Source organism: Crinia signifera, chromosome 4, assembly GCF_055691185.1.
Source record: "Crinia signifera chromosome 4, ASM5569118v1, whole genome shotgun sequence".
Classification (NCBI taxonomy): domain Eukaryota; kingdom Metazoa; phylum Chordata; class Amphibia; order Anura; family Myobatrachidae; genus Crinia; species Crinia signifera.
Window position 1 is genome coordinate 219387325 of NC_139220.1, and position 12708 is coordinate 219400032.

The 12708-nt window shown below is 41.1% G+C and overlaps 1 protein-coding gene across 2 annotated transcripts in view; it reads left to right on the top strand.

The window, feature by feature from the left end:
* THSD4 (thrombospondin type 1 domain containing 4) overlaps positions 1–12708 on the top strand; it is a 708854-nt gene that overhangs the window by 651199 nt on the left and 44947 nt on the right. For both annotated transcript variants that reach the window (XM_083183802.1, XM_083183803.1), the window contains 2 exons: positions 10231–10327; positions 11715–11924. In XM_083183802.1, the coding sequence (XP_083039928.1) occupies positions 10231–10327; positions 11715–11924 (307 nt within the window). The remainder of the gene's footprint in view (positions 1–10230; positions 10328–11714; positions 11925–12708) is intronic.

Genomic DNA, 12708 nt, shown 5'->3' on the forward strand with positions numbered 1-12708 from the left:
TCACAGATGAATGTCGATAGAACAAGCAGGTACAGGTCTCAGTGAAACAATCCAGCACAGAACTTTGCAAACAGAGGTACAGAATAAATTGTCCAGAGAACACTGAGGTGCAGGCCCCCTAACAGTAGCTCCCTTGGGCGTCTAGTTCACCATCAGGAGCCCTGTTCCTGATACCACAACAAGCTAAAAGATGTCCGAAATTCTACTGGCTCTTTCTGAGACTCGACCAAACACTTTACTGTACATCAGTGCCAGATTAAGGTTCAAATGGGCCTAGAGCTGAAATTTATAAAGGGCCTTTTGCGCGCTGCCACTGGGGGTGTGGCCAGTACTGCAGTGGTGTGGGGTGTGTGGGCTGTATAGGGGGTGTGACTTGTTCTATGGGGGTGTGATCAGCAGCTACCTACAAAAACTTAAATCTCCCAACGCGCAGCACGTACAACAGTGAAGTGCCACAAAGAGATAAAAATCTATTTACATTTTAGAAAGTATAAAATGATTTTGTTACAATGTACAAGCCTCAGCAACTCAATGTAACCTATTTGGATTTTACACAGTGGCCACAGAGGGAATTTAGTGGTTATGCAAGATAGGGTATATAATGGCCGTGGATCTCCGATACACCTAAAACCCCAGGGAATAGGGATTTTGATAACAACATTTTTAAATATATGGTATAAAGGAACCCATATTATATAATATAAAGTTGCCTACCAACGCATCTGTCCATCCACCACTTCCCAATATGTTTGATTACACCTTTTCTTGAGGTCTCCCACATCACCGCTGCTACTCTTACTTCCCCTGCACATCTCATACCCTCTGTCCCTCTTTAGACTTTACATTTACTAAAATTGGAGTTCTTTTGTAGATGGGCTGTTGCCCTTAGCAACCAATCCAATTATATTTCTTATTTATTTAGCACCTTCTAAAAGATAATATATATATTCTGATTGTTTGTTATGGGCAACATCCCATATTCAATAGAACCCTCATCTTAGTAAATTTACCCCACAATTTTTTCTCCATCATTTCATTTCTCTCCACTGCAGCTCACTCCCTCTTTGCACCCCTCACCCTGTATTCCACTTCCTCCTTCCACCCCTCATCCTTGTACCTCACTACCTCATTGCACCCCTTTTACACAAAAGACTATTTTCCTGAACGGAGTCTATGTTTTATTCCAAACACGAATCGGAAATATGAACTGTTATAACCTTATCATGTTTTATATGACTTTATACTGTTAGGTTGTGATAGGTGGTACTATTGAGCACCTCTTTTTTCTCTCTCACTAACAGAGTCCTATTAGAGGGGCAACCTGTTGCTGAATTGTGCACAATGGAGGCCATACTTGTTTATATATATATATATATATATATATATATATATATTAGTGTTCAGGTAGGGAGCAACCCGGTGGACTGGACCCAAGTATGGAACTGCAGGACTTCTTTAAAAGTATCTTTATTACCTCAACGTTTCGGGGTATCGCACCCCGTTGTCAGGAGGACAAGCATACACAAACATAATGACACCACCTCACCTTATGTACCTGTGTCCAGGTCTGCATCCGCCATCCTCCACACCAAACAATCACCGAGTAGGCTACAGCTGTGCCGGCACGATAGATCAGCGGGCTGGATCAGCTGTGTGTTGCGTAGCAACATGATGCCTAAACTCTGTGTTGCAGGCGGGGGGCATGCGTTAGCAGAACTCTGGCACAGGGACATAGGAAATACATTCTAAAACACATCAAAATTGAATACATAAATGCATGTATTAAAATATACTCAAACACACACAAGACATAATAAAACCATTAAAAAAACATGAACTGTGGGAACAGAATGCATATACATGATAGGAAAAGAGCAGTGATTAAGTAGTGCATCACAATCTTTACATTAGTGTGTTCCATGCTATCCTTTTATTTAACCCCTTCAGAGACACAGGGTCAGATGCACTTAGCTTCAAAAGTGATAAAATGGAGAGTGATAAACAACCAACCAATCAGCTCCTGCCTGACATTTTTTAAACACAGTCTGTGACATGGCAGGTACGAGCTGATTGGCTGGTTGTTTATCACTCTCCATGTTATCACTTTTGAAGCTTAGTGCATATGGCCTACAGTGTTTAGTTTATATATCCACATTGCCTCCAACTTCATCAGTTTTTTATTACGATCTCCACCACGGATCGTTTCTGGTACTTGGTCAATAATTTGATATCTCAATGTACACAATTGATGGTTATTCTGTTTAAAGTGTACTGCTACTGGCTGGTCATTGGCTTTGCCCCCCAGTGTGGATTTAATAGATGACCTATGGAGTGCCATGCGTTCTTTAAATTTACTCAATGTCTTTCCGAAATAATATATGGGCAGATAATGATGTACACTACAAAACGGGAGTCACATGACAGTAAATGACGGATCTTATAATGGACAAGTGTGGATTCTTGAAGTAGTTGCCCACAACCAAGTAGCCACACATTACACAATTAGGGCCTTGTAACACCCAGGTTTCTTAGGGATTTACTAGTTCATTCAGATATCAGTGGTTTTGAGAACAAAACCACTGGATCCACTAAGATTTTTACCCAGTTTGTAGCATTTTTGTAAACATTTTAGATATTTGTCTGTGGACACTATAGGCCACAAAGATCTAGTGGCCAATGGTAAAACTGGACTGGATGTATCAAATGTAGTTACCAAGGGAAATATAGGGTGAGATTTAATAGGATGAGAGATTCAGAAAGTGAGAGATTTGGTAAGAAATCTCCAGGTTTTTTAAAGTGGCAATCATTTACACTGCTAATCCAGTTTGATTTTGAAGTTGACATGATTGCCGCTTTAAAAAAACTGGAGATTTCTTACCAAATCTCTCACTTTCTGAATCTCTCATCCTATTAAATCTCACCCATAGCCTCCTGTTTCCTCACTGATTAAGCCTCAAGACTTTATTCTTGGATTGATTTAATGTTTTCAGAGTATAACCCCTCTCATGAAATTTCTCAATAACTGTATCCAATTCATCAGGGAGTCTGGACCAATCACTACAAATACACACTATCCTCACCATTGGAGAATAGGGCAAACACTTCAACGGTGGAGGATGGTGACTGTTAGCCATCAATAAAGTGTTCCTATCGGAGCTTTTAGAAAAGACACCAGTAGTAATATGTCCCTCAGATAGAGAAACACTCACATCAAAGAAGGCAACGTTGGAGGAACTCCAAGAGAATGTGAATTTAATGGGTAAAGATAAACCATTGATCTCATTCATCATTGTCTCAAAGTTGTCTGGACCACCTGTCCATAACATAAAGAGATCATCTATATACCTGCAGAACATCCGGATGAGGGGGCTCATTCTATGTTAAAAAATACTTGTTGCTCGAACATGAAAACATTAGCATAGGACGGTGCGACTGCTGCCCCATCGCACATCCGGATGTCTGCAGGTATATCTTCCCATCAAAAACAAAATAGTTATGAGTTAAAATTAACTCTAACAGAGAGAAACAGTGTGACATCAAATCCAAATTTGTCCACCTTGTTACATAGAAAGTTTATCATAGCCAAAATACCCTGAAAATGGGGGATAGACGTGTAAAGGCTGGTGACGTCTATCACACACATAATTGGGTCTGGTGTAACATCTCCTATAGCCCTTAATCGATTCAAAAAGCTTGTCGTATCTTTAAGGTACATACATTGAATGGAAATATGCGGTTGTAATAGCATATCCAACAGTTGTGAAGTTGATTGATATAATCGGTCGACCAGGGGGTCCACAAGGTGTTTATGTACCTTAGGCAAGGTATATAAGACTGGCACAATACAGTGGCAAACGCAGGATTTTCAGAAGGGGGTTTCCAGAGGGGTGGAGCAAAGCACGGAGATGGACACTTAGGTGACCCAGTATATGCCGGGTCAGTTAAAGTATTATAGATAGACCAAATGTATATAAATAATAATAATAATAATATACACACACACACACATATATATACATATATATATATATATATACATACATACATACAGGGGCGTCAACAGCAGTGTAGACCCCTGGGCATAGCAATGTATTGGGGCCCCTACCGATCCTCCAGCGGTAGGGGTGGGGGAAGCTTTGATGTCCCCCGGGTGGTAGGGGGTATTGTATCAACCGCTCAGCATGTAGGGCCTGGATCAGTAATTTCCACTAATTACCCCTTTACTGCACAAATGGTGGGAGATGGGGTGGGAGAAGGGGGCATTGGGCTGAATGAAGGGGCCCTGATACATAACTTTCAGGGTGGTAGAGGATGTTTAATATGCAGAGGAGGGGTGATAGTGGAGTGGGCTTATTATTCATAATTTTCTGGTGAGAGGACAGCTTGCTTGACTGCAGATATCTCCAGTTTCCAGAAATAGATTTCTTAGATTTTAATGGAATTTAAAACTAGAGAATCCCACCTACCAAATGGTATTGGGGACTAGGGGATCAGAGTTCAGGAGGCAGAGCAATCCACCAATGAGTATATAAAACTACATACCAGGTGTGTGGAGCTGGAGCAGTAACCAGCTGCTGGAAGGCTGATATCTCTGGTTCTGGGAACAGTAGAGACAAGCTACTAGTGTCCATTAAAGGGTGAGAGTACCAGCTTTTAGAATATACCCTCAGAAAAACTCTAAGTCAGACAGAACCTGAAATATCTGACTGGGAAGTGCAATTAACAGGCTTGGATGGGGACCACTGATTTGAAGTCAGATATCTCTGGTTCCCAAGGGCCGATTTTAAAAATTCTTGTACCCTTGGAAAGAGGGGACCCTCAGCTTTCAGCCTATGGCCCTTAGACTCCTGGGGGGGTTTCTGGGTACTCAGAAACCCCCCCTGCGTGCGCTACTGCAATAGGGCAACTCACTTTCAAAGCTTCGGTACATCTTTTACTGATTAAGCCATCTCTGCATGAATCATCCAATAATTTAAACAACTCTTTTTGAAAATGTATCATAGGGTCACTGAGCATTCTACAATATACTGTCATATCAGACAACTGCCTATACACTTCAGTGTGATAATCATTAAGATCTTGTATCACTTTACCGCCCCCCTTATCGGCGGGATAGATAGTGATACCTCTGTCATTGCTGAGGCAGCAAAGTGTACGCTGCTCCTCCAATGACAAATTGCAGTGTTCAACCTTATTCACACTGGTATATTTATACATAGCATCACCCAATAACCTATTAAACTTTTTCAATGAGGCATTATGACTAATAGGATCGTATACCGATAGATGTTGCTTCTTCACAAATTGGTCCATAATAGTTGTTAATGAAGTTGTTTCTTTGAAATTTTGAAAGTGTTCTCTTAACCTCATATTGCGTGCCTTTTTATGCCGGTCAAGTTGCTATTCAAAGTTGCTATTGTCGGTTTGTGGGTATAAATGACAATCCTTTATTTAGAACTCTCATCTCAGCAGAAGTTAGAGATCTCGATAACAAATTGAATAATATTTTTTTGCTTTGCTGCAAGCTATTGAAGAGCCTCTCACCTTGGCCGCATCTTCTGGTGTTTTGTTTTTACGCCTCTGCCCCTGGTGGTTCTCCCCAAAGGGGAATGTGCAGATGTTGAAGCATCATCTGAGTCTGGAACAACAAAGTCACTGTCACTCTGTGAAGTAGACGCATAGCTGGTATTCTTATCACATTTGTTATGCCAGGTGCGATTTCTCAGTTTGGCACCTTGCTGATAAGGTTTATGGGTCCCAGTCAGCCATCGATAAACACTGTTGAATTCATAGTCCTGTTGGACCACGGCCATTTTGGTCTTTTTGAATTTCAACTTTATATAAAGATGGAGCTGGCCTTGTCTATCCCCGGCGCTCGCCAGATCTCTTGCGCTGGAACGTGCATCCCAGAATCGCTGTGGCTGGGCAGTGTCACCCAGCCAGTCTCTGCTTCGGGGAGACGCTGCCCAGTTCGGGGGGGGGGGGGTGTCAGGGCGGCGAGGGGGATCGGTGGAGACGGGCGGGGAGGCATCGGGGACTCCCGTCGAGCTCCATTGCCACGGGGCGTGCGGGTATCTAGTGCGTGAGGGCTCCATCTGTATTTCACATTGTTGATTCCGTTTTACCCATAATTTGTCATGCGCCTTTTCAGCAATCAGAGCCTGATGTACGTCATGGATCACAGTGATTTTATCTTTAGTCAGTTTCAACTCACATCCAGCATGGAACACACTAATGTAAAGATCGTGATGCACTACTTAATCACTGCTCTTTTCCTATAATGCATATGCATTCTGTTCCCGCAGTTCATGTTTTTTTAATGGTTTTATTATGTCTTGTGTGTGTTTGAGTATATTTTAATACATGCATTTATGTATTCTATTTTGATGTGTTTTAGAATGTATTTCCTATGTCCCTGTGCCAGAGTTCTGCTAACGCACCCCCCCCCCCCCCCCCCGCCTGCGACACGGAGTTTAAGCATCATGTTGCTACGCATGATGTAATCTGTCATCTGTCTCAAATGGACAAAACCATGTGCACTGCAGGTGGGGCAGATAGAAGTAGATTTAGGTGGGGTGTTTCTTCAAAGTGAGATCTATATTGCAGTGTAGAAATAAAGTCAGTACTTTCCCTGCACAGAAACAAAATAACTCACCTAAATCTAATTCTCTCTGCACATGTTATATCTGCCCCCCTGCAGTGCACATGGTTTTGTCCATTTGAGAAGGAATTTGCCTCTGAGTGAACCAGAATAAGGCCCATGGACAGCTGCAAGGACTCCCAGGCTCCTCCTCCCTGCACCCAGAAAGGGAAGTCCTGTGTCTAGGGAGTAGGTCACTCTGTCCAAGTAGCACACCAGGAGGCTGCCGTGACAGCAGGTGACGAGGGTCAGCGGGGATGCAGTAAGAAGCCCATAGGTTTCTATCGGGTAATGGCAGAAATATATGGTGTTACCGTCCACACTGAAAACGCGATGGTCCTGCATTGGTACATTTTAAAATGTGGTAAAACCCAGAGAACATGGTTTTTAAAGCAGTTTTTATTTGATACACCCCAGACCATAATGAGAAATCTGGTGCTAAAAATTGGACATAAGGCTTTGCTGAGGATAAACTGATTAGTTTCTTTTACACATTTTTTCCAAATAACAGTGATTGTATTAAAAGTAAAAGTAACAATTTAGAAACTCTCCAGCCCGGTTCCTCCCTCTTGCATTCTTAGTGAGATCTTTCTGGAAAAGGAAACAATTCTACCTTTTCAGTTTATGAACAGATCCATCAGTGCTACTTGACAGACACCACAGTGTAATGTAAGTAAGGGCCTCATGCTGAATGACAACAATCTCTTCCAAAAATACTTAGAATATGACAAAGGAGTTTACATTATTAACATTTTAAACTTGGCAGTGGTGATCCATTCTCTGGAATCGCCAACACAGTCCCTATAAACATTATAACAGTCCAAGAAATGTTCATTGATGGTCATTTAATAAACAAAAACAAAATGAATAAAGCCTTCAAGATTTTTCAATCTGATCATTTTATCATTCATTAAAATAAACACATTTACCAAGCGGGAGACGAATTATACACAAATCTGTGCCAGGAGCAGTTTATGCAGTCTCTGCATATCTGTGTAATTATCCTAGAGGGTACAATCACTCAGAAATATACAAATGTGCTAATACAAGGCCCATTTAATGCATTTTGACTATTTCATTCAATATCATACAAAATTGCTTATATTCACCACCATACTGATAGAGAATTTTACAATGTCCGTTACCTATGATTGCTATCATTTTTTTTGTATTGTAACAATACATTTGTGATTTCAGTAGACCCATGCTCAGCAATTCTGTGTGCACTGTACAATTTTTTTGACCAATTTGGTTGAAAGACATTTCCATTGAACTCAGTGTCCTGGACTAAAGATGTTGACAAAAAATATTGACGACAGACGAAAGAAGAAAGGTCTAGCTACAATTTATAGGCTCTTTTTGAAAGATATCCAAATTGAGCTGCATGCACAGTTGACGAACAATCTTGATGAACAACTGGCGGGTATGCGCATCATCATTCATCGTTTGTTTGTTGGCAATATCTTTTGTCAACATCTTTCGTCCAGGACACTGGGTTCATGGGAAATGTCTTTCAACCAAATTGGTCAAAAAAATTGTACGGTGTGTTTGCACACTAAGTTATTTTTCTATAAATTTAACAGATCTGTGTTGATCTATTGGAACACCAACCTGATGCAGTTCTGTTTTCTCGTACTTTTGCAACCCTTTTTTTTTTTTGCTGAATACATTTTTTCATGTCGATCTTTTACATGTCGACCTTTTGACCATGGTGCCCTAATGCATATCGACCTAACAACTGATACCCGTTGTGAACAATTAAGATCCGCACTATATTTATACTTTTACGTTACTCGGACAAGCCAGTTATCTAGTCTGTGTTATATTTCTTTGTGATGTGAACTCTTAGAAGTATTTTTGTCACAAACACAATAAAGTTAACATTGAAAAAGACACGTATCACATGTCCCTTGATTCTTTTAAGATCAGGACTAGACCTGCCTGTGACAAGCAGCTCACTCTGTCTTAAGATGGGAACACACTATAAAGAACACACTAGCCGATTATCTGTATGAGCTATATCATACAGATATAGCTCATACATATATGAGCTAGACCCGGGATTTTCTGAGTGGACCCAGCTTTTAAACACATTTTAAACACATTTTCACTGCACTGCTTCCCGGGATATTGCCGGGTCAGCCCCGTTCACACTGAACCCAGGTAAACCCTATTTTTTCCTGTGGATTACATAAAAAATGTCCTTTTTTTAAGGTTACAAAGGGGAGGTTACAAAAGAGGACCATCATTAAACAAAAGTTTAACCATGAAAAAAAACATTACCACATTAAAGAAGAGACCACAAATATTTATTTGAAAAAGTTTGATCTTTTATTTTAGTCCCAACTATTCAATATGAAACCTTTCAAAAGTGTCTCCACACAAGACATGTAACACTTTTGTGTAATCTGTTTGCAGTATATCTGAGTCATTGGTGTACCAAAACATATAGAAAGTGCACATAAACATGTACAAATTATATGTTTATATAATACCAAATCAGTGTATGGTACACAAAATGTATTATTTCCTCTACAAAGTTAGAACTGTCATTGCCCAAGATCAAAGGAATCTGGTTGTACACATTAAACTGGCAACTACCCAATAAAGATTCTGTGAATTTTGTCTTGTTTTGAAATTTTTTATTGGACAAACAGTAATTCAAGATGAAGGCTTTAGACATGAGCCATAATGATTTCAGATGCGTGAGACTTAGGACTCCAAGCACATATTTTAAACTGATGTATTTATTATATTAACATTTATTTTGGCATATTAGAGCTGTAGTGATTCTTTTGTGCTATCTTCAGGCCATCTTTACTCCTGGTCACTAGCTGGTGCTGTCTTTCCTTACATTTATCATTGCCACAAAACTACAGTGACAATTCAGTTCAACTACAAGCATTAATATTGACAACATGCAGACCAAGATTTGTTTTTAGTAGTAATTAAAATATTTATGTAGTAGCAGGGCGTCCACTAAGCAAATTGCTTAATGGGCGATTCTGCGTAAGAAAATCGCCGGCGTGGATAGTGGGGGTATGAACAGGTCGGGAGGACCCGTTCCGCCACTGCTTGCCACTCTTCGAGGTGGCGTGGATAGTGGGGGGGATGCCTACATCTCATACAAATGTATAGCAAAGTCAATGGCACCGCACCCTATAAAATCGCATGCGATTTTGCGTTGTGGTGCAATGGCATCGCACCAGCCGTCGGTAGAAAGCAGTGAATAAATTACATAGGAAAATCGCATCGCACGCAAAAAAATCGCATGCGATGCGATTTTCCTACGGTGCCGTATGTATGCTAATTGGGCACTCAGATAATACATAAGTACCGTAATTAATAATAGTTGTCATTTATTTTTATTCTTTTTACTGCAAACTTTCTTCCCTGTATTATCTGCAATGTGCCACTTAGTGGTCACTCATGGCATAACGATACTAGGATAAGGATATACATGGTGTGATTTGAGATTTATGATCATATGATAAAAACAGATAGTAATATATAACATTCAAATAGTGTATAGTTCACACAGCTCATGTACATATATGTCATATTAATACTTGTCTTGTATTCTATTTCAGATGATACACCAACAACCAAACCCAGGAATTCATTATGAGTATGTTGTTCCATCTGCAAATACTATCAGTCCACAATTACCTCCTCACCGGAGACCAGGTGATGTTTATTACCTAAAGTCATTCTGCTTACTTAGTGTTGATGTTGCCAATAAGCATAATAATAGTGATTAGGTTCACAGACACATATAGTACGTTGTTATTTCTTTGTCCTTTTTCCCTTGGACTTATTGTATAGAAAAATTGAATAAAAATCGTTAAAACCAGGGGACAGCCCTAAATGTGTGCACACACTATACAATATTCTCTATGAGCAATATCATTAGTGTTTGCCACACTGAATGAGATTGTTAATTATATCGTTCAGTGATGTCATCCTGTCACTGCTCCAAACATGGCTTCGTTAGAAGATATAGTCATAATTTGAATGCATGCACAGAAGACATGGGGATCGTTAACAACCAGTGGAAGCGCACATAAGTTAATGATATATTGCATACCCACTAAACAATATGCACAATGATATCTTTTGTTTAAATGCCTATTACTTAAAAAAATTGTATAGCGAGTACTAAGGGGGGTATTCAAACACAGTCGTGCTCCCGCAGCCATCTCCCGACGGGGGAGATGGCTGCGGGGCCCTATTCAATGCTGTCTTCCCCGACAGCATTGAACAGGGTTTCACCGCAGAACGAGCCCGACAGCATAAGCTGTCGGGCTCGTTCTGCCGAGAAAAGCCGGAAATAGGCGAGCTCCTGGCCGGAGCTCGTCTATTTCCGTCATCAACTCGCGGCCAAGCCCCCTTCTCGCCGCTCGGCGGCCGGGACATTGAATCCCGACCGCCGAGCTCCAGTCAAGCCAAGCGAGAACGGGACAGGGGCACGGCTGTCGAGCTTGCTCGACAGCCGTTCCCCTGACATTGAATACCCCCCTAAGTGTTAATAGCATTTAGTGTATAAATGTTTGTGGCAGATCACTTTATTGAGCGATAGGGATACAAACTTGTCAGTTTGTTGACATGAGCTAGGTTGACATGGCTAAGTTGACAGGGTTGGGAAGTCGACGCAAGCATTAGGTTGACAATGGTTAGGTCGACAGTCAAAAGGACGACATTCGTTTTTCATGTGTTTTTTGTGCCAACATGTGAATTTCATGCCCTACCATCCACTAGGACGTGGAGGGAGAAAGAAAAAGTGTGCCTGAAGCATTGTAACTGCAGCGGTACATTATGACAGTGTCCATGTCAACCATGTTGACATTCTGGATAAAAAAAACTTGAAAAACTCATGTCAACCTTTTGACTGTCTACCTAGCCATTGTTGACCGAATGCTTGTGTCGACCTTCCCACTCTGTTGACCATAGCCATACTGTCCTATTTCATGTGTCAAGCTAAGCCATGTCGAAATTCTGTGGTTGACCGAATGCATGTCGACCTAATATTCGTCGATACCCTTTCAGTTTATGTGATTTTTTTTGTTTTGTTTAGGGGAACCTCTCAATGGCCAATTAGACATAACAGATATATCTAGTCCTTCAGAAAACAAAGATCCCAGCATACATGTAGGACAGCCAGCAGGATCTCTGCCACGCAGACAACCAGACAACCAAGTTCCTGCAGTACAGCAACCTCGGAGGAACAGTGACTACAACTGGAAGCAAGTAGGCTCAACTGAGTGTTCAGTTACCTGTGGGAAAGGTGAGGTGGTTGAAAGGAAAAAGGGGTTATAAAAGGAGTCCTTTCTATGAATATGCATAAAACGGGGAAAAAAAATCACAGAAAATGACAATTTAAAAAATATATATTTTATAGAAGCAGGTAGGGATTGTGTATCCCTTTCAGGGATGGCCAACCCAGTCCTCGAGAGGTACTAACAGATGTAGTCATCACTAATTGTCACATTTTCACACATGTGGTGCATTCATTTCTAATGCTGTGTACACACGGGGGCGATAGGGGCTGAAATCGCTGGGAATATGGTCGCTGAGCGACCATATTGCCAGTGATTGGAGTGTGCACCAGCGATAAATCGCCGGGTGCGCGCTCCCGTTTTCAGCCCCTGAATGGTCGCTGGTCGGAGGAGCATGCTCCTCCGACCAGCGACATCCCCTGCCTCTTCACTCAGCAGTGTTTAAATTTTCATCTGCGACCATCTCTGGTTGCAGATGAAAACGGGACACGGGGCAATATGATTGCTGAGCAATATATTGCCAGCGATCATATTGCCCCGTGTGTACGCACCTTAACCCAAACATTCTACAGATGCACAGGTGGCCTGCAAAACATGAACTATTGCTAGCTCTTGAAGACCAGAGTTGGACACCCATACCTTATTTCTAATCGATTTTCCAGGTCATTGGAAGATTGCTAAATTCCAAAATACCTAACCATCATCCCCCTAAAGCCCTGTACACACGCTTAGATTTGCTTTAGATTTGATGTTAGAGTAGATTTTTTATTAGATCTGGCATTAGATCATCCC